A 25813-nucleotide genomic window follows, 5' to 3' on the forward strand; every position below is an offset into this window, starting at 1 on the left:
AAAGGTAGGACACAGAGCCAATTAACCCATTTTGTTTCCTGTGTGTGTGTGTTTAACTGATTTGACCTCTACTTATATTGGGCAAAAGAAAATAATATGGCGGTTACATCAGACAATGCTTCAACTTCAGCAACCCAATTTCCAATGCAGAGGAGACTCCCAAATGCTTTAAGAAGGAAATGTGGCTACGGGAGGCATGAGTGAGATTTTACCTTGTTTATTTATGCTTTTATAAGAACACTGAGAATAATAATAAAGCAGGATGGGAAAGAGGAAAATTTTGCTCCAGCATAGAGACGGGTGGGTATAGCCTCCTTACTCGCTCCTTGTCTTTGATATAAAGAAAAGCTCACTCTCTCTTGTTCACTCTCTCTTTAAGGAACAAAAATAAACTGTCTCCTGAGTAATAAAGTCAAGACACTTGCCAGTAAAAATTGGTTAAGGTCATCACTTCTACAGGTCAAACGAGTTTAAGACAAGATGTCATGTGTGATCACCATTCAGCACATTTAGTTAAATGGTTAAAAATAATAAAAATAATGACAGCAGTGGAGTTATCTTAAAAAAAAAAAAGAAAAAGCACAGAAGGCAGAGAAAATGAGAGAACCAGATGTCCTGAAGGAATGCTGGGAAACGCTTAAGAGAAAGATTTCTCCCACCCCAAACAAAAGCTTCCCTAAGGATCTTTTGAGACTTGCTGTCAGTATCTGATGTCGGTGCAACATCGTATATCTTTTTGGTGTTTTGCTGTGGGGTTTTCTTATTTATTTATTTTATTCGAACAGAGAAGACACAGTAGGGAAAACTTTTTTTTAAAAGGATGGCAATTCAAGTTGACCCCAAAGCAAGCATCTCCCGAGGTCCCTTGCGTATCCTCCTAGTCTAAAGATCCGAAAGACACTGGAAGTTATATTACTCTGATACTGGATTGGAACAGAAAGAGGCCAGCTACACACTCAGCTTTTCTTGAAAATGATACCATTAATTGAAGTGAGGAGAAGATATCACATTTATCCAGGTTCCAAAGGAAGATCTCTGCTCTTTATAAAGCAGAGCAGGAGCAGGTCAAAGCTAAGAGACTGTTAGGAGATGCAGACGAGCTCTCATGGGAGACCTCCGTGGCTCCGAAAACAAACTCAGAATCCACACCACTAGTGCAGCCGAGGTTCCCGGCTATGTCACGTCCTCTCACTGGGCGAACCGGGCAGCCAGGCTTTTTATGATCCATTTGCTTTTTACAGACTACAAGCTCACTGTCGGAACCAAAACATCTCTGTGCCAAGGGATGCTTTAAAACTCCAGTGAGGCCCCCCACAAGATGTAAGTTCCAAGGGTTTGCTCGTTGCCAGTGACAATTAGAACAATCTGAAAATGTTCCTCCCAGAAAAATACACTCTTTTTTGTTGTAACAGGGGTGTAAACGCCAGCCAATCTCTTTTGGCACCCAATACTGTAAGAAGTGCTTCACTGTGCCACCTCCCGACAAAAACGCCCTCAATGAGCATCCTCCAAGGAACAGCTTTGAAAAGCGGTTTTGCGTATCAGGTTAATGCATGCACTTGGCACGGCCCAACTTTTGCACCAAAGGCTCTGGGGTATGGGGTGATAAGAGCCAGGTTCTGTTTGTTAACGATAAGGCAATTATTTCTTTGGTACTTCATAGGGGGAAAAAAAATCTTACAGCAAAGATTCAAACAAGGATCCCTAGGGAGACAATGGAACTCATAGGTTGGAAAAGTTTTTTTTTTTTCCTTCGTGGGAGCAAACAAATGGCCACTGGGAGCAACAGACCTGCTAAGACGAAGTTACTGACAAACACACTGGCAGCCGGCACCCAAGAAAGTCCTCAGTAACTTAGGGAGGGAGACAGTTGGTGAAAGGAAGGAAGGATGGAAAAAAGACACAAAATGAGAGGAAAGGAAAAGGAGGAAAGGAGGAAAGAATAAGAGCAAGCCGAAAGTGAAGAGGCAAGAAAGAGAACAGACAGGGTGATGATGAGATGAAAGAAAAGACAAATTGGGACTTCCCCAGCGGTCCAGCGATCAAGGCTCTGAGCTTCCACTGCAGAGGGCATGGGTTTGATCCCTGGTCAGGGAATTAAGATCTCGAAATCTGTGCAGTATGCAAAAAATATTTTTAAAATAATTAATTAAAAATTAAAATTAAAAAAGAAAGGACAGACTACGCTATGGGTGGCACTCCCCATGTGTTTGGAGATGAAAAAGATGCATGAACTTGAGGTGATAAACATTAGATCTTCATTTTTGCTGCCCTCAACCTCAATTTAGCATTTCCTCCCATTTAAAATGTAGACAATAAGCCCCAGTAGTATTACAGATTCACAGGATTCCAGATTATCAGTGGGGCCCATGGTAAAAAAAAAAAAAAAGTGGGGGTTACAGAACTCCAAAATCCTAGGCAGGTATAAGGCATATTCCCCATTTGCAGGCATATTTCAGAGAAGGACATGTAATTTTCAGTTTGGAAAGGAGATTGTTTCATTTACCGCCCTGGGTCCGGCTTTTTCTGCCTTTAGGCCAAGGTTTGCTAACCTTCCCTGGAATTCTCTAACCTGCAACAAGTTTAGGTTTCAGATGCCAGGGAGCTTTCAGGAAGTTCTTCTCAAGGTCACCCCATCTGAGCAACAACTGAGAGTGAGTTCCATAGTTTTTGCAGGTCGGGTCCAACATGACAATTTCTTTTCCTGACACAATCTTGCCCAGCTGGTCCCCACTAAGCTCTGTAAAACTTGAAAAAAAATGCTAGGCTGTGACCTCCCAAAAAAGCATGTCACTGACGCCTCATTTTTAGTTTCCTACTAGAGAAAAAAACTGCTAAAGAGATTCTACAAATGGAATGGGTCTCAAAAACAACTTGCCTTCTGCTCCTTCTTCCTTATCCTCAGAATGACATCACAGAAACCCAGTTCCATGGACCCATAAATCCTGCTATCAGAAAGGTTAGCATCCGGAAGTCAGTGGACCATTGGCCCCATGACCTCCAGGGTAATTGACGAGTGATGGCCCCTGTAGATGAGGGTGGGGAGCAGCTGAGCACACGCACTTGGAAATTCCCACCTAGTATTCCAGCATTACACGTTGGCCTGCCCCAACTGATAAAACTCGCGCAAACTCACTTGTTTTATGTCCCTGGGTATGTTCCAGTGTTTCCCAGTTTCTAGTCTACAGGAACTTGAATAGAATTTGTATCCCACCACTGTGTGAGAATTGTATAAATCTTAATTATGTTGAATTGGTTCACGGTGCTTTTCAGATCTACTCTATCCTTCTACTTTCCTGTCTATTCATTCTATTAATTTTTGAGAGTTTGATATTGAAGCTCCAACTACAAGTTCTTAATTTATCTACTTAAAAATATAATTGTAATATATAGTGGAACTATATGTAACTTTGTTCTATATTTTCCAAGTCTCCTATAAATGTGCTATCATACTTTCATAATTTAAAAAAAAAAAAAAAACCTGTGCAAACTTAGCAGATCACTCTATTAGCTCTAATCTGCCAGTACTTAGGTTTACTGCAAAGCCTGAGGTTTGTTCCAGAAGTTTCTAAGCTACACCATCTCCCTCCTCACGAAGCAAAGAGTTCTTACACTTCAACTTGGGGCTTCATTGGTGCTGGATTAGGTTGGAAATTCTCAGAAGAAGTGTGACACTCAAAACCATCTACCCAATCAGGGGTTAAGAAAGGAGGAGATAGATGAGAAATCAGATTGCAAATCCTTTTTTTTCTTTTTTGAAGCAAACCATGTACCAGGGTTTTGGTCCCAATTGTGTAGGATAAATTAAATTGCATTCTATTAACCCATATGAGTATTTCTGTAAGCATAGTTACATTGAAACAAAGTTTTAAAAAGCAAAAAAAAAAAAAAAAAAGGAGGCAAAAGTTTTCAGGGACAAGTCAGTTTTGAAAAACATCAAGCACTTTTCTCATCTACAGAGGGGAGTGTTTTAAAGGACAGTGAGAGGGCTTCTCAAAGAGGAACCCACAGCTCCTTGTCCCCTTTAGCTAAGGACTGTTTCTACCTGACAACGAAGAGTTCAGGGACCTCCACGAAAAGCACACTCATGTGCAGGCAGGTCCCCGACATCAAAGGGAGGCAAGGTCAGGCACAGGGAGGAGAAAGATGCTAAACAAGATGTCCCAACCCAAACCATACACAGGAGAGGCTCACGTTAATGCCTGCTTCATTTGCTTCCAGTCTCGGTGACGGGAATTAGACAATTGCTTTAAAAACTCAGAAGCCACCATAAAAATAGAAAATTATTGCTTCCTTTCATGACCAAATATTAAACACAGTGCACACCTAATGACTCTATGCCTCCCCAGGGGAGGAACTTTATGAACAATAAAATCCCAGCAGACTTGCACTGTTTGGGTTTGGAGGTCTCATTACAGGCTCACTGATCCAATACAATTTACAAGCTCAATGGACTCCACTTGAAGTGAAAACCGCCAAGCTGCAGTTGTAAACGGAACACCTACAGTGAAACCAGCATCTCACTCCTCATCAGGGAGGGAAAAGGTGAAAGGAAGGACTGGGGGGTAAGGCTTTAGGGGCAAGCGACTCATGGCAATGGCTCTGACCACCTGCATTGTTCAAGGTCAGATTCATCACTAGAAGCACAAGGCAGGGACTTCCCTGGTGATCTGGAGATTAGGACTCTGAGCTTTCACTGCTGAGGGCTTGGGTTCAATCCTTGATTGGGGAACTAAGATCTTACAAGCTTCAAGGCTCAGCAAAAAAAAAAAAAAAAAAAGGGTGCAAGGCAGTGAGAAGGAAAGTAGGGAGACCCTAAAGGTGAAGGCAGGAAGGAAAATGATGAGGACAGCGATGGGGCATGAGAGAAGCAGAAGGGGAATTTTTAAATCTGCTGCCCCCTTTTTGACACAGGCTGACTCGACATGACATCAAATTTCTGAAGCAAGATTTTTATTTTAATTGGAATGTAATTGCTTTACAACGTTGTATTAGCTTCCACTGAACAACAAAGTGTAGTTTGTTCTTTTTTTTTTTTTTCTGAAGTTCACTAAATTACTCAGATAGATGTCTACGTGCTGTTATCCCTCATCTTGTGATTCAACATCTGGATGATAAAATTCATACGCCACTCTCAACTGACTTGAGCAAGCACCAAGTGGACTGCTCACGCTCACTCGAAGGAAAGTCTGGCTCTTGTTCAAACGTCAGCCAAGACCAAGTGGGGAGAGAGGAGCTTCCCCTTTACCTTTAACTTCATGCAATTTATCACTTGAGCCTAAATAATCCCACATGTGTGAAGCACTGGAGTCAGAGACTCGGGGAAGCCCAAACAAAGACTTTCAGGAAAGGCAGAGAGTGAACAGGAGACGGACAGTGGACTCGGAGTAAAAGCAATGCCTAGGAGGCGACAAGTCCATAAAACAGGGTCTAGACAGAGCCGGAGCCCAAGGCCCCGAGAGGTGACAAAAGAGAAAGAAGAGACAGGATGGCGAGGAGGAAGGGCACACAATGGGTGTAGAAACTGGTAAAGATGAGCCCCCCCAAATGCCGATTGTTGTTCAGTCTCTCAGTGGTGTCCGACTCTGTGACCCCATGGACTGCAGCACACCAGGCTTCCCTGTCCTTCACTATCTGCTCGAGTTTGCTCAAACTCTTGTCCATTGACTCGGTAATGCCACCAAAGTTTCCTGCTCACCTTTCGGCCTAAGTGTGAATCAACTTCCACATGGACATGAGGAGAAAGACGATGAACTCCACAAGAAGACAGAAAAAGTACGACAAGGAAGGACTGCACATGTGCTGATGGGCTCTGGGACCAGTCAGCGCTCAGAGCTCCTTCAGGCATCTCTCCCCTATTACCCCAGGATGTAAGGCAGCCCTGACTTCCCTCTTTTTCAGATGACAAACTGTGATTCAGATAGAGTGAAGTGAGTCAGAAAGAGAAAAACAAATATCTTAGATTAATGCATATATGTGGAGTCTAGAAAAATGGTACAGATGAAACTATTTGCAGGACAAGAATCGAGATGCAGACATGGAGAATGGACTTGTGCACACAGGCAGGGGGGAAGGGGCAAGGGATGAATTGAGACAGTAGCACTGACATATAGACACTACCCTGTGTAAAATAGATAGCTAGTGGGAAGCTGCTGCAAAGCACAGGGATCTCAGCTCGGTGCTCTGTAGTGACCCGGAGGGGTGGGATTGGTGGGAGGAAGGTCCAAGACAGAGAGGATGGGGTGGGGGTGTGCTCAGTATTGTCTGACTCTTTGTGACACCATGTACTATAGCCTGCCAGGCTACTCTGCCCATGCAATTTTCCAGGCAAGAATACTGGAGTGGGTTGCCATTTCCTACTACAGAGGATCTTCCCTACCCAGGGATCAAACCCATGTTTTCCTGAATCTCCTGCATTGGCTGGTGAATTCTTTACTGCTGTGTCACCTGGGATATTTGTGTGTGTGTGTATATATATATATGATTTCACTTCATAACAATGAAGAAACTAACACAACATTGTAAAGCGATTATACTGCAATTTTTAAAAATTAAAAAAAAAAGAAAGAAACTGGGATTCAGGTAGGGATGCCAGACAAAATACAGGATGCCAGTTGATTCTGAATTTCAGCCAAACAATGAACACTTTTCCAGGCTTCCCTGGTGGCTCAAACAGTAAAGAATCTGCCCATAATGCAGGAGACCCGGGTTTAATTCCCTAGAGAAGGGCATGGCAACCCACTCCAGTATTCTGCCTGGAAAATCCCATGGACTGAGAAACCTGGCAGGCTATAGACCATAGGGTCACAGAGTGGGATACAACTGAATGACTAACACTTCCACTTCACTTCATAAAGTATACTGCATGGGAAAGACTCGGTACTACAAATGTATTTGTTGTTTATCTGAAATTCAAATTTAACTGGGGCGTATTTATACAAAGGGCTTCCCTGGTGGCTCAGACAGTAAAGAATCTGCCTGCAATGCAGGTGACCAAGGTTTGATCCCTGGGAGGTGGGGAAGATCCCCTGGAGAAGGAAATGGCAACCCACTCCAGTATTCTTGCCTGGAGAATTTGATGGACAGAGGAGCCTGGTGTGCTACAGTCCCTGGGGTTGCAAAGAGTCGGACACAACTGAGCAACTAACACACACATTTATACTAAAAAAAAATCATTCGTGTTTATCTGATATTTAAATTTAACTGGGCATCTTACAGTTTTATGTGCTAAATCTGGCAACTCCAGCTACAATAGGAGGGAGAAATGAGTGAATGGGTGAATGCCTGAATGGCAGAGGAGTAGAAAACCCAAATCTGAGATTATAGCACAGTTGTCATATGGCAGGAATAACAGTCACTTCAAGCATTCCATCCACAGGTCATAAATCTATGTCCTACATACAACCTTACCTCTTCTGCAATAAGAAAAAGCCTTTTTGCACAGAAGAAACTGGCCACAGACAAACTAACTATAGTCAAGTAAAATGCCAGCAGTCTGGGCTTCCCTGGTGGTCCCAGAGGTTGAGACTATGTGCTTCCAATGCAGGGAGCTTGAGTTCGATCCCTGGTCAGGGAACTAAGATTCCCATGTGTCTCTCAGCATGGCCCCCAAAATATATTTTTTTAAATAAACAAAAATGAAAGTTAAAAAAATATATGTTTTGTGCAGTTTATATGTATATATATTTTTAATGCCATCAATCTGGCCTTTGGTTCAGAAGGTGATGAGTCCTTCAAAGCTCGGGCAGGTGAGAAGTTTTGCAATACAGCAGAAATTTATCAACCTGAACACCACAGTTTCTTCTTTTCCCTCCCTCAGCTTTCACAGACCATCCCTGCTTTGTCTTGGGAGCTAGAGATCTTGTCTCTAAGCCCAGCTGAGTCTCTGACCTGCTTGTTACACGGCCCCTGGAACAGTTGCTCTTCAATTGGGTTTTCTCATCCAAAACGTGAGATGACAGCCAGTGAAAGTGTTAGTTGCTCAGTTCTGTCTGACTCTTTGTGACCCCACAGACTATAGCCCACCAGGCTCCTCTGTTCACGGGATTCTCCAGGCAAGAATACTGAAGTGGGTAGCCATTCCCTTCTCCAGGAGATCTTCCTAATGTAGCTATAATGAGTCATGTGCATACCTTTAAATCAATCATGAAAATAACCTGTACAAATTGGACCCAAAGCCAAAAAAAAAGAAAAAGGCTCATCCTTGGTCTCCATAGAGACCCATCTCAAGGGCTTTATTGCAGTTATGTGTGCATAACAGCATTCAGTGGAACAGTGACCCTAAGCGTCCTGTCATTTTGTGAGTTCTCTTTTTGAAATGTCCCAGCATCTCATGGGCCTTAAAAAATGGAGGTGTTGGGACTTCCCTGGTGGTCCAGTGGTTAAGAGTCTGTGCTTTCTACACAGGGGGAGAAGTTTCGATCCCTGGTCAGGGAACTAAGATCCCATGTAGTGAACAGTAACAGTGAGAGTCGCTCAGTCCTGTCTGACTCTTTGCCACCCCATGGACTGTAGCCTGCCAGGCTCTTCTGTCCACAGGATTTTCCAGGCAAGAATACTGGAGTGGGTAGCCATGCCCTTCTCCAGGGGATCTTCCCAACCCAGGGATCGAATCTGAGTCTCCCACATCGCAGGCAGATTCTTTACCATCTAAGCCACCAGGGAAGCTGCTCACATGCTATACAGCATAGGGGGGAAAAAAAAAGGAGGTGTTAACCCCACAGTCCTGGCCTGAATCCAATGGTTCCATCCCTCCAAATTCTTCCATTCCTGCCATGATTTCAGTGACAGTAGGAATTTCTCCCTTACTTCCTTCTCGAAAGCTCCTCTTGGATGGAAGCAGCTGCCATGTTTCTTACTAGCTCTGGTTCCTTGGTGGTCTTGAGGGGCTAGGACAAGTTAAATTTAGAGGAGAAACTTTCTGGAGAACAATCACTCCTTTAATTACCTGGTCCAGACTGATAAGAGGCTGACTCCCTATAGACTTGAGTCTAGGCTGCCTAATGTGTTTTGGGCATCTTGTCACTCAACCACTTTCCTTTTAGATCAAATGGCTCCTCCAGAGCAACTCTAGGTTACTGCACAGAACAGAGCCACAAAGAAAAAGTCTTACAAGATTTCAATCAACAAAGAATCTAGTCAAGCCCTAGTAAATAGAACCCTAAATCTGAAAGGGCTTCCCTGGTGGCTTACACGGTAAACAACCTCCTGCAATGCAGGAGACTTGGGTTTGATCCCTGGGTTAGGAAAATCCCTGGAGAAGGAAATGGCAACCCACTCCAGTATTCTTACCTGGGAAATCCCACAGACAGAGAAGTCTGGCAGGCCCATGGGGTTGCAAATGGTCAGACTAGCATGCACATACAAGATTTAAATCTTAAAATCATCTGTGGACAATAACCTTTTCATCTCCTTGGGATATGTGTCCTATTTTCCAGACACTGGGTCTGGTAACCCCTTGGCTGGGTCAAAAAAGAGACCCAGAAAAACTTACCCAGACCTGTTTGCTCGAAGAGAAAGCAAATAACTAGAAGTTCTAGAAAGTTCTCTCTGAGTGAACGTGTAGTTCTCTCCATCTTTCCTAAGTTCTGGGTCTTTTGTTCTCCTCAAAGCCAGCCAGACAACTTTGGGAAAAGATACCTTTCTTACAAACAAACGTCTATTTCTTATTTCCAACATAGCACAATTTCAGAGTACTATTTTTCCATCCCTGGACTCACCTCCTCCCTGCCAAATCTGCTATTTAATCACATCACATGATTTTCTGAAGAAGCTGGAAGCTGAAATATATCACTATCTGTTCTAAATAACCCCATACACCCAGCTGGGCCTCTGCGTTACTTATAAATGGTTCAAGTCTGGCCTTCCAAAATTCTGTTTTCTTACAAGCATCCAGACTACTAAAAAATTCACAGATTGCCAGATGGTACAACAGCAGTTCTTTGCAAAGGATCTGAGCTTCCCAATGAACAAAGGACGTGTACTCATGGGGACAAGTGGCAACATCAGCAAAAGCTTTGCAGTGGTGGGTGTACTGGGGGAGGGGAAGCGGGTTGTAGAGAGGTGAGAAAAATGGGCCTTCTGCCTCCGTGCCTGGTATCTGGTAGGGAAAAACTGACTCCCAACTGCTGCTGCGGGTGGAAGAAAGAATACATGCCCAGCAGAAGTCAAAAGAAACAAAGCAGAAACTGGGATGTTTTATTTCACAAAATTTGAAGCTTGTGCCCATCTTCCCAATTCCTGATGGAAATCTTTTGGGGAGCAAAAAGGCAAACACATCTTTATCCCTGGGACTGAAAACATCCATGCTCTTCCAACTCGGCTAGTTCCTCATCCCAGGCCTAGAGCATTGAACTTGGAGTCCCAGGACCTCCATCCCTGAGTGAGGGTGATGGAAACAATGCCCAGGCGTTGGCAGGTAAACATATAAATTCCCAAAGAGCCACAAGAAGAAACGCATTTGTGAACTACTGTTAGCAACTTTCTCACGGTTTCTTCTATATTCACTCTCCTTGCACTCTCAGTGAATCCTCTGAGTTCTCCAAAATGCCCACCTGACCATGACACTGCCCCAGTCGGAATCCTCTGCTATCCTCCCGCCGCCAATACAACAATGTCAACGTACTTGTGTAAAGGCATGTAAGGCCTTCGGCGATCTGGACCAAATAATCTTTCCAATTGCCCCTCCTATCCCCTTCTACTCATATCTATGCATCTCTAAAACTATAAGCAGGTTTAAGAAATTCTTTCCTTTCCACATGCCTTTTCCTATGTATTTTCCTTCTCCTGGAATGCCTTTTGACCTCAACTGCATATGTCCAAGTTACAGCTCTCAACCCCTCTACCACTGCCTAGATGAAATGCATTTTCCCACTTCGGATCTTCTAGAGTTTTATCTCTCCCTCTTTCGTGGCATTTTTCACATCTCACATCGCATCATGCTTATTTCTGCACATCTTTTATTTTTCATTCTGAACTGTGAGCTCCTGACAGTAAAGCTGTGTGTCTATTCAATCTTAGTATTCCCTAAGAGCACCCTGCAAAGTCCATGGCATGACAGGCCCTCGATAAATATTTACTGAATGATTCATTCTGCCTTACAACCTGAGTGATCTGTTCTTGGCATTGTTTTGTACCACTCGGTCATTGAAGGGGGAGATTGCTAAGTGATTGTCAAATACAAGTGCTTACAAGAAAGGCCCTACAGAAGCTGGCAAAAGACTCAGTCATTCAACTCTCTGATGTCCGGCAGTCAGAGATTAATCTGCCAACGAATATTTACTGAATGTCTGTAGTATCCGAACCACTGGTTAGACACTGAAAGACCAAGACTAATAATTGTTTTGACTTTTTTTAAAAGATTCTCTTCCATCATGCGCTATATGGGCACCATACACACATTCACGATTTAACACAACAAACAACTCAACGGGAGAGGTAATACTATTAGCACTATCACAGAGCTAATGATATGAGAGTCAAGGCTTAAGAGACATATGGTGTCTGACATCCAAGAATTACAATATAGTTGGAAATGTAAGGCAAGCCCACACGGGAAAGAGAGAACAATATCATACATCCTAACAAGAGCAAGGTTATGCGACACGTATCAAGGAAAAAGACTTTGACTACAAGAATTGATGTCTTTGGAAATGTAGAATTTGAACGAGGTCTTAAAAAGGGGATCAGATTTATTTTGGCAGAAAGTTGGGGGTGGGGGTTCCAGGCAGGACAGATGTGTGCAAAGGGAGACAGTGGGACATATTCAAGCCTGTGTGATAGAACAAATATCTTGATTCCACGTTGATTTTTGGAGAAATAAATGATGGGACTGGAAAACTGAAACCTCTCTTGTACCCACTCACCTAGTGTTTAGAGCAGTTTTACAGTTCATAAATATATTTCTCTCTGCATGATTATTTAAACTGTCAGCTCCATGAGAGTAGAATCATGCCTTTCATATTCCCTGATGGTGTCTTAGAGCCAGGGATTCACAAATATTTGCTTAATAACTGAACTACAGGGAAAAAAATCAGTAAATGAATGAACAAGAGAGTGAATCCGTGTATAGACGCCTAGCCTGGTTTGTGTCAAATGCTAAAGTCTAGGAGGACTGGTCAGTCAAGTGGAGTTAGTATAATTCTTAAAAACCCAGAGGAATGAATAAAAAAGGGTGTGGCACAGATAAACAGTGGAACAGTACTCAGCCATTAAAAAGAATGCCATTTGCAGCAACATGGATGAACTTGGAGATTGTCATACTGAGTGAGGTAAGTCAGACAGAGAAAGAGAAACACTGTATGACATTTTTCATATGTGGAATATAAAAAGAAATTATACAAATGAATTTACTTACAAAGCAGAAACAGACTCATGGACTTCAAGAATGAGCTCATGGTTATTAGTGGGGAAGGACAGGGGGAAGGGATAGGGAGTTTGGGATGGACATATACACACTGCTATATTTAAAGTGGATAACCAACCTGGTCCTATTGTACAGCACAGGAAACTCTGCTTAGTGTTATGTGGCAGCCTCGATGAGAGGAGAGTTTGGGGAGGTAAATTTAAAATAAATTTTTTAATAAAAAAAAAACACTAACCCAACTACAGAAATGAATATCATAATTTTTCAGCTCTTTAATCAGGAGGAGAATGACTTTCTCAAAGGAAACTCTGTTTCTTGTTTACCACTTGGCTCAGGTTGTCATCTAGTGAAGTGTTTCAACCCAAAGGGACATTTTTCTACACCAGAAAGTAAAGGAGTCCTTCTCCTACCTGCATCTCCCCAAAAAGGCCAAGAAACAAGCAAAGGTTTTACTAGAAAACAATGGAAGAAGAATATAAAAGAATGATGTTTCACTTTGGTTAAATAATCTGTGTTTTTTAGTGAGAAAATCTAAACCTCTCGGAGGGAATAGAATTTTCACTGTTTAAAAAAAGAGCTGAGGGCCATGATTTCGTAGACTCTTCACAGCACTGGGCTCCGCTACCCTGGCGATGAGGAGTCTGTGCAGAGATGGCACATGCGAAGGGCTCCTGTAAATTACTGATGAGCAAGGAGGATGAATTAGCATGTCTGACACCCAAATCTGGGCCTTGGCTAGAAGCAGAGAGTTTAGAGCTGGAAGGTAATGTAAAAGTCATCCATTAATCCACAGCACTTCATTTTACAGATAGGGAAACTGAGGCTTAGGGAGGCAGCTCATGACCTCTGTGACACTAGACAGCTAAGTTACTAAATGATCTGGGGTCAGAGCAGGTGTTCTGATCCTAGTCCTAGACCATTCCTGCTAAACCACGCTGTCTCTCTGAGGACCGATATTCCATCAAACCTGTCACACCATTGAATGTGACTTGTACAGTCTCAAAGTTAAATGATACTTCAGAGGCCAGTGATCTGGGCTTCTCTGGTGGCTCAGCAGTAAATAATCTGCCTGCTAATGCAGGAGACGTGGGTTCAATCCCTGGGTCGGGAAGATCCCCTGGAGAAGGAAATGGCAACCCACTCCAGTATTCTTGCCTGTAGAATCCCATGGACGGAGGAGCCTGTCAGGAAGTAAAAACTAACAATAGAAACGAATACAACATTGTAAAGCAACTATTAACTTTTTAATAATTTTTTTTTAAGTACTGTTTCTATGCTGAAAGTGACAGTGAGGTTAAAAGTAGAATCTACATCATAAATCAAGAATAGATGAGTATGGAGTTTCATTTGATAAATTAACTGAAAGAAAAACTCCAGTGTTCAGAATTAAGGCAACACCCTCTAGCATGCATGGAGGGTCAATAAGGGCTTTACTTCCAAAAGGTATTCTCTGAGAGCTCCCTTTCCACCAACAATACTTTGCAGAGTTCAGTGATACATGGATAGAGGAATAACAAATACAGCCCAGAGGAAAGAGGATCCAGACACTTCTCCAGTGAATGAGGTAGTTGATGAGGCATAGAGAAGCAAGAAGAGCATGTGCCAGTTGGCAGGGAAAAGGCAAACGAGAAGCCTGGACCATAGGGAGAGCCGCAGATGAAGATGCCTACCAAGATGGTGGCAGGAGAAAGGATCACTTAGAAAGAAAAGAGAAAAAAAATCCATAGCCATTAGGATGGCAACTATCAAAACACAAAACAAAACTAAACAAGCAAATAACAAGTGATGTGGGGATGTGGCAGAAATGGAAACCTTTGTGGATTGCGTCTGGGAATGTAAAATGGTGTAACCACTATGGACATGGCATGACAGTTCTTTAAACTACCACATGATGTACCAGCTGAACTTTTGGATATGTTTCCAAAAGAATTAAAAACAGAGACTCACAGAGATATTTGTACAACCATGTTCATGGCAATATTATTCACAAGAGCCAAAAGGTTGAAGCAAGCCATGTGCCCACTGACAGATAATAAAATGTAGTATCACCATACAATGGAATATTACTCAGTCTTTAAAAAGAAAGAAATTTTGACATAAGTCACAACATGAAGGAAGCCTAAGGATATGATTCTGCAAAATAAGCCAGTCAGAAAAGGATAAATAAAATATTATATGAAGTACCTATGGGAGTCAAATTCATAGAGGTAGAAAGCAGCATGGCAGTTGCCAGGAACTGGGAGAGGGGAGAGGCAGAATCAGGATTTAATCAGTACAGAGTTTCCATCTGGGAAGACGAAAAGAATTCTGTAAATGTATGGTGGTGATGATTACACAGCAAGGTGAATGCACTTAATATCTCTAAACTATACATTTTTAAATAGTTAAGATAGTCAATTTTATGTTATATATATTTTACCATAATTTTTTCAAAAATTTTAAAGGAAGATAATATCAGAAAAACCACTCATGAGCAAATAAATACCAGATCCTTTTGCATAAACCTTTTGAATGAAGGTTATTCTGATGTTTGCTTGGCTTCTTGAAAAATAAAATAAACAAAAACCATCAAAATTTACAATGGTCCTTCTGGAAGCAGAAGCAGAGTTCATAAATACAGAAGACCAAGATCCAAAGACAAAACATTGGGATATTTATCATGTGAGAAATAGTTGGAGCTGCCCTTTTAACAGAAAATATCATGGGCAGAGGCAGCCTACAAATACCCAAAAAGAACCCTTGTCCTCTCCTCTCATCTGACTTTTCATGAGGCTACAAGAACAAGAACGATAAACACTCTTTATCCTTCTCCCAAGTCAGGGAGAATGTCCCTAAAATCCTCTTTCCATGGACCACCAAGGGCTTCCCCATGGCTCAGACAGTAAAGAATCCGCCTACAACACAGGAGATCAGGGTTTGATCCATGGGTCGGGAAGATCCTCTGGAAAAGGGAATGGCTACCCACTCCAGTATTCTTGCCTGGAGAATTCCATGGACAGAGGAGCCTGGTGGGCTACAGTCCATGGGGTCACAAGAGTCAAACATGATTTAGCAACTAAACAACCTCCACCATCTGAAACCCCAAAATGTAAATCAATTTGAGTCTTTGTATTTTTATTTACCACACAGAGATCTTTATGGACAAGGTGTACCCTGAAGACCTCAGTAGGGAATATGTTTTCATTGTTGACTTTGTTTTGTTTTGTTCTGTTGAGGATTTTTTTTTTTTCCAATAGGAACTTTAGATTTTTATTTGCAAAATGAATAAACACTACTGCCACGCTGTGCACGTGTTTCTACACAGAAGGAAGGCTCTGCTGGGGACCCGTGATTTAGCAGCAAGTCCTACTGGGCTGTGTGTTGGCCTGGCTTTTTGAAAAGGGGTGTGGCTGCCCAAGAATTCAAAAAAGCATGCTTCAAAGGCAACTGAAAATAAGAATTAAATTTATGTTTCTCGAGAGATAAAGGATGGCAGTCACATAGGCAGGGAAACAAAATTCCCAGCATGGGGTTAGGTCTTAGGAAATGGAGAGCACAGTCTCTGATGGGGATGCCCCACTGTAAAAATCCAACGATTTTCAGTTAAAGGGCCATGAGGTTGAGGAAGCTATCTGTCGTATTTCAAATAGCCTATTAGAAATGGGGTGTATGCCCAGGACGTGGTCGTGTGGGGCTAAGTGAAAAGTCAGGTTGATTCATGTTTGAGCTGGCAGTCTATCAAGTTAGCATGGTGATACTAGCAGTTCTCACCCTAATCAGAAACTCTGATCAGCTATTGATGAGATTGCTGCTGCTGCTGCTAAGTCGCTTCAGTCGTGTCCGACTCTGTGTGACCCCATAGATGGCAGCCCACCAGGCTCCCCCATCCCTGGGATTCTCCAGGCAAGAACAATGGAGTGGGTTGCCATTTCCTTCTCCAATGTATGAAAGTGAAAAGTGAAAGTGAAGTCGCTCAGTCCTGTCCAACTCTTCTCAATCCCATGGCTTACCTGGCTCCTCTGTCCATGGGATTTTCCAGGCGAGACTACTGGAGTGGGGTGCCATCACCTTCCTCATTGATGAGATTAAGGACATTAAAAAAAATTATTTCTTTATTTTTGGCTGTATCACTAGGCTTGCAGGATCTTAGTCTCTGGCCATGGATCAAACCCCTAACCCCTGCAGTGAAAGCACAGAGTCTTAACCACTGAACTGCCAGGAAAGTCCCGAGACCAAGGGCATTTCTGGGATGAGATTTTTCCTTCCCATTCTGTTGTACATCTTCAAGTAATAAAAATTAAATTACAGCTGGATTATGACTTGCTCATTGCAGCTTGACAGGCAAAATCTTGCAGAACATGAGTCTGCAAAGGAAAAAATAAAAGAGGTCCCTGGCAGTGAAAAGTTTGGGAACCAGTCTTGAAGGGTCCCCTCCCCCCCCACCAACTTGCACAATTTCAAGGGAATAAACCAGCTTCCCTGGAGTCAGAGTGGAACATGGCTGTTGCGTGAGAAATTCAAAGATAGTGTAAATTAACTGCATCTGGTTAGATGGAGTGAGAAGGAGGAGGAGATAATTAGTCGGTGTATAGGAAAAAGGGCAAAGAAGAGAGTTCTATATTTACTCAGAGAAAATCCAAAATAGACTACTTAGCACCTGTTGGGTCATCTCAACCCCTTAGTTCCTAGGTTATCTAAACATCTCTAAGGTGGCAGGTGTTGAACCCAGGGACCAGAGGTACTGCTTAATAACACAAGCCACCCATCCCACCTCCGGCAAAGGGAAGCCTGCCTTCAGTCCTCTTCCCCTTCCACAAATGAAAGGAAGGAGGCAGAGGGAAGCCCCAAAGACAGTCAGGAACAAAAAGACAAGATTCCGATAGAGGAGCAAGCAGTATCTTCAAACAAAAGCCCTCTGATGAGGAAGCCAAATAAACCCATCTGTTTATAACAAGATGAGTTCTTTAGAAAAAACCTGATCCCTGGCCAGTTTATAGCACCCTTTGGTATGTATGTTTCCACATGCAGAGGCACAACATTTCAGATGTAACACATATCACAAGCGATGCAGAGACACTGTCAGGCTGTTTAATCGTGCACCAGCTAATAAGAATAAATGCCACCGTCACATAAAGCTCCTTAAGACACAGCTAAAATATAATTTCCACCTTCTCAGAAGAATTTAAAGCATTCTAGCACAAACAATGAAGGTACATAACCTGAAAATTTTTTCTCTCCATAGATGTCAAAAACCTATGTACATTAATGTGTGTATTACATGGGAAGAAAACATAGCGTATTTCTTTCTCCCTGCATTCGGGCTATACAGAGTTTCTTAGAGAAAGGACTGCTACTAAATGCAGAGTCTTTAGAATGTGTGCTTATGAGATGTAAGGTGCAGGTAGGCATTTATGGGTTTGCAAACATTTCTAGAGCTGGTTTATGGGGTGTTTATTACAAGAAAAAATATCACAACCATGAGGTTAGAATGCCTCCTGAAAGAGGAGCTAAAGTTAGTTTTAAGAAAAGGACTAGACAAAGATAAATGAACTCAGTGGACATGCTGGAAAGGACCGGATCCGTGTCTACACCGCTCTCATAGGCTTCATATCCTCCAGAGCACCCCAGGGTATACTAGGAAGCTGGGAAATGTTGTGTTGTTATTTCGTCACTAAGTCGTGTCTGACTCTTATTCAACTCTATGGACTGTAGCCCCCCAGGCTCCTCTCTCCATGGGATTTCTGCCTTCATACCTTCTCCCTTCCACAAATGAAGGGAAGAAGGCAAAGGGAAGCCCAGAAGACAGTCAAGAGCAATTAGACAAGATACTAATGAAGATTCCAAGAATACTGAAGCAGGTTGCATAGGTTTCCATTTCCTTCTCCAGAGAATCTTCCCCACCCAGGGATCAAACCTGTGCCTTCTGCATTAGCAGGTGGGTTCTTTACCATCAAGCCACCAGGGAAGCCTGGGAAATTATATTACGTGTGATCATATAAACTGGGACAGAGAGTGCTGGGAGGAAAGGGTTGTGGCAATAAGAGCATCACAGGCCAGAAGTGAGGACAGTTGTGTCCCAGCACCAGCTTCACTCCAACCAGATGTGTAACTGTGGGCAAGTCACATCCCCATTCCTGAGTTCAGCCTTTTCACCGATCAAACGAGGAAGACAGCTGGTCCCACAGAGTTCCTACAACTCATCAATTTTAAGCTATTTGCTTTCAGAAAAACTAAAGGAATTCCAAAGAACTCCCTCAAATGGGTCTCACTTAAACCTCCTAAGATGGTGAACACGCTCTATGCATCCAGCAAACATTTCCTACTTGACTGTCATCTTCCTCCAGGCATCTCAGGGAATATTGCAAAACTGCCATGTATATTTTAGCAACCTTCTGCAACGTCCAACAGCAAGCCATACCCTCCAACCCTATACCCTCTGTGACACCACTGAGCAGAGATGTTGAGTGCTGTGTCCAAGGTCAGAAGCTAGGATAGGATCAGAATTCCAGCCTCCTCATTCCTAGGGCTATGCTATACTTTCCACAAAGAAAGCAAGCTGGCTTTCTGGGAAGAATGCCAGAGGTTCCATTCTCCCAACTGAGAATTTGTTGGAATATTGGAATAACAACTTTAGAGACTGCGGCCGCTCCAATCCATTTCAGGACCTGTCTAGAAACACAAAAACCCAAAGAAAGAAGCAAGAGGGAATTCTTCCGTTTTTTAACGAAAGAGAAAAAATTAGGGGTGGGAATATGGGATTTCTTAAAAATTACATGATTGCTGGAAGTTAATTTGGTATTTCTTCACTGGTTTGTAAGTTCTGGTTCCAATCACAAAAACATACAGCCGAGGAGGCTGAAATCACATTTCAATGAATTAGCATCTTGTCCCAAAGAATCTTTTCCACTGTGAACATAACATAGGACCTGGAATGCAACCCTCTGTGGTAGAAAGGAACCTCCCCCTGTGCAACGGAAAGCTTGTCATCATCCCCAGACCGTAATCTAATTTGACAGTCTTCAAGCCCAGCAGCAATCACAGAGAGCGATGAGGAAGTGACCGAGTAACTTCGGGTGCACTGCCTCTTCTAGGAAACTGAATGAGACCCTATTTCTGCCAGGTGGGAGAGATGCATTCTTCACCACCCTTTCCCATTAGGCTGAAGTCAGAGCACCTGGAAAAGATAGAGACATCTGTTCAAAAAGGAAGGTTCTGGCTTCTTCTAAGAAACGCCAACCAAAACAAGAGAACACGTGTCAGACCAGTTCCATGCCTTGAAGGTAACATGTAACCAACCATATGGCAAAGCCCAGTGATCGGTACTCAGAGCTGAGATTCTAAAAGAGAAAAACCAGAAATGCTTTTAAAACAAAAAAAATCACTTTTTACCCCTACCTGTCGATGATGACAGGGTCTGAAGGAGTCTCGTTTCGGTTGCCACAACTTTTCTTTTCGCAACACCGACTGTAGGTTGGGAAGGAATGAAAAGAGTAAATGAAACATGTTAAAATCCAGAAAGTACGGTGAGCATACAACGTTAGGAACATTCACAAAAATGAGTACATTTTTGGTAGCTGCTTAACTATCAGCTGCTTGAGCATGAATGTATGGCTATGTTCAAAAACACTAAACATGAAGCCCAAGACTGTTCATCCAAATTCTCCATCTATGACTTATAAACTGGTAATTCTCAGCAAATCACAACTTTCCCCAGAGCTTTATTTGTAACCTGAATGATGGATACCTGGACTTTAAGATCTAGAAGGTCACCTCCAGCTCCATGTTGAATGATTTTATTATTATATATACGTTTTTAGATCTTTGTGTCTTAATAAATACTTGAAGGAATAAGGGAAAGGAAGAGGTATTTTTAAAAAAAAAGACCCCAAGTAGCTGCCTGAATTATTATAAACCTTAGTTACATAACAACTTTCTTCACAGAACTCACTCTACTTTATAATAATTCATTCATCCATTTTTTCATTCACTTCCATCATTTTCTAAAGGTGAAGGAAGATTACCAGAACTATGGTGTGCATTGTCAAGTGGGGGAAAAAATTAAGCAGGGAACTGTAAAAAGATATCTCTCATCATTTTCACCAGGTCTGGAACAGGAATGGGACTTAGCATGTGGTAGGTCCCATCCTGAAAATTCTGCCTCCTGAGACTTCCTTTCTACCATCTGGCAAAGTACTGGGTACCACTGGAGAAATGCTTATGGGATCATCTGAGATGAAGAGAGAAAGAAGGGACCCTAAGCAAATACAACAGATGGAGATGGGAAGGACTCAGTAGGACCTAAAGAGAACAAAACACTCCCCTCCTAAAGGCATGGAAGACCTAAACAAATATGAAAAGAGCAAGGGATGCTGGGTGGCCAGAAGCACAGGAAAATCACATCCCCATACTGCCTGTCTGCTCCTTGTCAGGACCACAGACTTCACTTTTTTTAATCTTTTCTTAAATCATTTGTATTGGAATATAGTAACTTTATAATCTTGTGTTAGTTTCTGCTGTACAACAACGTGAATCAGTCATAGGTATAGATATATCCCCTCCCTCTTGCCCTCCCTGCCATCCCACCTCCCCATTGCACCCCTCTAGGTCCTCACACAGTGCCTAGCTGAGCTCCCGGCGCTGCACGGCAGCTTCCCACCAGCTATCAATTTTGCGCGTGGAGTGCGCATACGTCAATGCTACTTTCCGAGTCCATCCCACCCTCCCCTTACCCCCGCATCCACATGCCCATTCTCTGCGTCTGTGTCTCTATTCATGCCTTAGAAATAGGCTCATCTGAACCATTTTCCTGGATTCCACGTACCCATTAATCTACGATATTTGTTCTTCTCTTTCTGACTTCACTCTGTATGACAGACTCCAGAGGACCACAGACTTCTAAATACCTCTCTCAGCTCATCCAAGCACATGGTCCATCATCACAGTAGTTGGTAAAGGACATAGTCTTGACATGGCTTATAAAAGCAGCACTATCATCCATACCACTTGGAGAATACATCTCACAAACACCAGCAATAACCAAATTTGTGTAAGTGTTGCCCTTCTTGTGATAACCTCTCTATGGTTTAAGATGATGCAGCACAACAGAAGAATGGTTAAGTGGGAACTGGAGCTCTGACATCTAACCCAACTTTGTCATTAGTCAGCTGCACGAATGTAGTCAAATTTCTTTAACCCTTCTGGGCTTGGCCTTCCTGATACATGAAATTAAAGTGTTGGACTAGATTATCTAGAGTCTCTTCTAGGTTTAAGAAGTCCACGAGGCTATGAAATTCCTTCAATTCAAAAGTGACAACAGATTAAAGAAAAGGATGAAGCCATGTGGTAGCAAAGACCCAAAGGCCCAACACCAGCCCAGTCTTAGATTTGCTTTCTGCTTCTCCACAGTGCACTCTCTGATCCTCTACAGAACTATCAATAAACAAACAGATACTTTTAAAAAGAAATTTCAAGTTCATATGTCATATGTAGGGATGTGTGGATTCTTCAGTGAACAATTCTACCATTCTCCAGAAGTTAAAAATACGTGAGATATGCTTAAGAAAACTTTCACCCAATGGGCATGAAAAGGCTTGGAGAAATTAAATCAAATTATTAGGAAGTAAAAGAAAGCTCGTTTCAACTTTCTTAGATGCTAGTGTTTGCCGCTGAAACTTTCTGAAATAATATTTTGCCTTTGAAATTATATTAAGTATTAACTTTGAAAATTCCAACCCAGTAGCCTTTCCCTTCTCCAGGGGATCTTCCAAACCCAGAGATCGAACCCAGGTCTCCTGCATTACAGGCGGATTCTTTACTAGCTGAGCCACAAGGGAAGCCCATCCCAAGATTAACACCAATAAAAATGCTGGCCAGCTGCTCTCCCACCTCCCAAAACCATTGTCTCTTTTCCCAACTCCTTACCCATCCCATCATTGTTCCCCACCTCCCTCCCAATTCCTGTCTCTCACCTCTATTATTTCTATTGCTTACATCATCAGAATAATACCTTTGTGGCCCAGACAAACCCTTTTTTCTTAGCAAGACAATTTCAAAAATCCTATCCATGCTAGATATCTGAAAACCTTCTAACAAGACCCCTCTGTGACATCACCAGCAAGTCAACCCAACCTGAATCTGTGTGTGAGTCTAAATACAATCTAATTACAAGAGAACACATTCAGAATGTGCCAATCTATTTTAGTTTGAGAAGGAGTGATTCTGAGGAAGCCAAGTAAGTTTGCAAAATTGCTCAGCTGAATTCAGCTGCTCTCCGTGGGGACTTTCTCTGGAGGAAAAGAAAAATAGATAAAAATGTAAGCCTGGTGCCAGCGAAATACAATGTGGGGAATCCACTCAGGGAAGGAAATGATATTCCAAGAAAAATGCAGAGAAACTTTAGGGTCCAATCTTCCATTTTCCAGCAGTAACATATTTAAGTATAATCTCTAATGTTAACACTCAGAAAAGATGCAACAAGCACTCAGCTGTTGGACTATAATAGTGAAGGTAAAAAAATTATAGGAGTGGACTGTATTCACCCCATCTGAGACCTTCATCAAATTTCTCTGGGTTAGCCAAAGCTAATTCTTTTTTTTTTTAAGAAATGGGCTCATCAAGATGTCCTGGTTATTCTTTATTTGGTTTCTTAAATGACATTCAGTCCTCAAACCAGCAACAGTAACATAAGCAAAGGGAAGTAGAGAATATAAGACTTCCATGAACTCACATTCCCCAAACAATCACTCTGAGATCAGAGACATGGGGCATTGACATGAAGGACCAGGTCCCTGAATTACTCAGATAACCAGCTCAAATCTCCCTTCTAGTCTGTGTGACCAACTTCAGGTTCAGTTACTGTCATTAAAAGGTTTCTTAGGGATATTTTCTAACAAGCCAGTCCAAAAGTATTTTTTAAAAAACTGAACAAGACTGAAAAATAAGAAAAGATGGGAAACAAAGAGGAAACTGAACTTGCACTAGGTTAAGGCTGTGTCTCTAAATTCCACGGGGAAGCTCTAAAGTACTTTTTTTCCCCTAATGAATGAAAATGAAAGCTCTTCCTCTGCTCCTCACTCGGCATGGTTTGGCTTATTTTACTCTAGTCCTTATTTGGAGAACCTTTTACCTGAAATACTCTCAGTTTGCTCACAGGCCTCGTCTACCTTTCCTATCTCCTTGTGGGATCTTTGGAGAGGAAAAGAGAAAAAAAAAAAATCAAACCAGTTGAGGATAAGAGGTGGGGAATAGGAAAAATTTTATCCCAAGGCTGAATCTTACCTGCATTTTTCAGAAAGGGATCAAGATGGGGGATAAGCAAAGGGAAAAAAGCGCCAGTCTCGGGCATAGAGTGTCCAGGCAGCCAAACTCCTAGCCAGTGTGCCCTTTCCCCTCCAAAATCGTTTTTAAAATTCAACCCTCAACTTTCAAAAATCTGTCTCTAATTTCAAACTCAAATAAGCGCCCAGCATGGTAGCTTTTGTTTTGTTTTCTTCTCCCCAACTCCTCCCTGCGATTGCATAACAAAAGTGTCTAAATTCACACCATCTGGCCGATAAAGACACTGGCCTCACTGCCCGGCTGGCCCATCTGATTAGGGTCCCGTCTAGCCTGCGCCTTGTGGCGAAAAGTCACAGCTGTGGGGTTTGCTCCGGCTCAATACAACTCTGTTATTAGCCAGCTGTAGGCCTTGAGACGACTTCTGTTCAAATTATAATATCTTTTAACCCTCTGAGCATTGAGGGCACAGGGGTGGCTGGCAGCAACATAACAACTAGATTTCTCCTTGCTAATAATTGGCAAAATGAACTGAAGCAGGGAAGAGAGGAGTGGAGACAACTGGGGAAGGGAGAGAAAAGTTATACCTAAAAGAGATTTATTTTGTTGCCCCCCCCCAAAAGCAAAACATTGGTTTATGAGTTTTTGTTTTTGTTGTTAACCAAAGGTGACAGAACAAAAGCATTCAGGAAAATTTGCAGGTATGCCACAAATACCATGCAAATGAAACTCTGTATGTGCAGTACCCATTGAGAAATGGGGCTCATCTGACTCATTCCTTAATCACTGACTCTGATAACTGACTCAAAACGTGGGAGAGGGAACTTTTTTTCCTGATTGCAGAGTCAACCAGCTCTGACTGACAGATTGAATGGGATCCTCCCTTTCAGATAGATCCAAATCTATCATTCCAGCTAATCTCCAAGCACTCGCGCGCGCACACACACACACAAATACAGACACAATATCCATTCCATGGATCATTTATTTACCCATAATTAATATTTGTTTTAAATTCTAGTTTGGGAAGAAAATAGCAGAGCATCTTCCCAGGTCTCAAATGAAGAGAAGTTACAGTACATTAAATTTTTATATTGTGTTACTAATGCAGACTAAACTAGAGACTTTAAAAATTGATGCTACGACTTAAACAGCATAAAATGAGGTGGATTTGATTGGGCTTAAAAATAAAAATGTCAGTCTGAACTACAGCTGGATGGGGTATGCAAGTATTATTTAAAGTGATAGGTATAATTCATCAGACAATGGGCCAGACGTGGGTTTTGTTTTCTTTTTTTTTTTTTTTGTAAGAAGATAATCTCTCCCCACAAAGATGTTTGAAAGTAGAAAAAAGAATTTAACAGAAAAAAACCCACCCTTCAATTAGCCAACCAAATCAAAATGTTCTGACTATTTAACCTAGGTATCACATGCAAGTTCACCTTGGAACTGTATTTTCTTTCTGAATGTACCTATCAAGGAACCCTGGGATAACGGTACCGATCTGCTTACCCACACCTCACTCAGCTACTCAGGCAGGGAACCCTCAATCCCCTCAGCTGAGGCCACTGACAGAGCTGAACTCTGCAGTTGGCTAAGTTTGTTTTTCTAATACTTGGTCAAAACCAAAACAAACACGTCTGATTGTAATGGTTTCTTCCTGACTGGGTGAGAAGGGAGACAGGGCTGCCAGGAGCTGCCCATAAAACAATTCAAACTAAATCAGATGGCTTGCAATTACCCAAAGCTAGCAAGGCTGATGTTGGAAGACATTCACTGAAGCAGTAGCAGAGTATGAAAGAATTGAGGCTTTCTCTGCAATCAGAGATTTTGGAAGAAGAAAATCATGTATGGATATAAACACTGAAATTTTTATAGTAAAATAATCACTTCTTCCCAGAGTTTCCTTTCTATATCCTTTCTCCTTTGCTGTGGGATCCCCCATAACTAGCACATATTAGACACTCAATATACATTTGTTGAAAGAATGGATAAATGTACAGATGAATTTCTCCTATTAAGAAAATTTTTTTTTTCTTCTGGTCCAGGAGAAGAAAGGACCCAAAATGGAATGAATTGATCTCAGAAAAGAAAATGGGAAATGGTGTAGGAATTCGGGTAGATTGCACCTTTTACAACTCGGCCGTCAAAATCCAGCTGTTGTTCCAGACCCCGGATCTACCCGGTGAGGTTCTC

General features: G+C 42.2%; 1 protein-coding gene across 7 annotated transcripts in view; it reads right to left on the reverse strand.

Moving 5' to 3' along the window:
- The window catches only part of EBF2 (EBF transcription factor 2), a 215706-nt gene that overhangs the window by 184530 nt on the left and 5363 nt on the right, over window positions 1–25813 (reverse strand). For 6 of the 7 annotated variants that reach the window (XM_068974729.1, XM_068974724.1, XM_068974725.1 and 3 more), the window contains exon 6: window positions 19739–19807. The exons of the other annotated variant lie outside the window; for it this stretch is intronic. In XM_068974729.1, coding sequence (XP_068830830.1) covers window positions 19739–19807 — 69 coding nt within the window. The remainder of the gene's footprint in view (window positions 1–19738; window positions 19808–25813) is intronic. 7 annotated transcript variants of the gene reach the window in all.

This window comes from Capricornis sumatraensis, chromosome 6, assembly GCF_032405125.1.
Source record: "Capricornis sumatraensis isolate serow.1 chromosome 6, serow.2, whole genome shotgun sequence".
Taxonomy (NCBI): domain Eukaryota; kingdom Metazoa; phylum Chordata; class Mammalia; order Artiodactyla; family Bovidae; genus Capricornis; species Capricornis sumatraensis.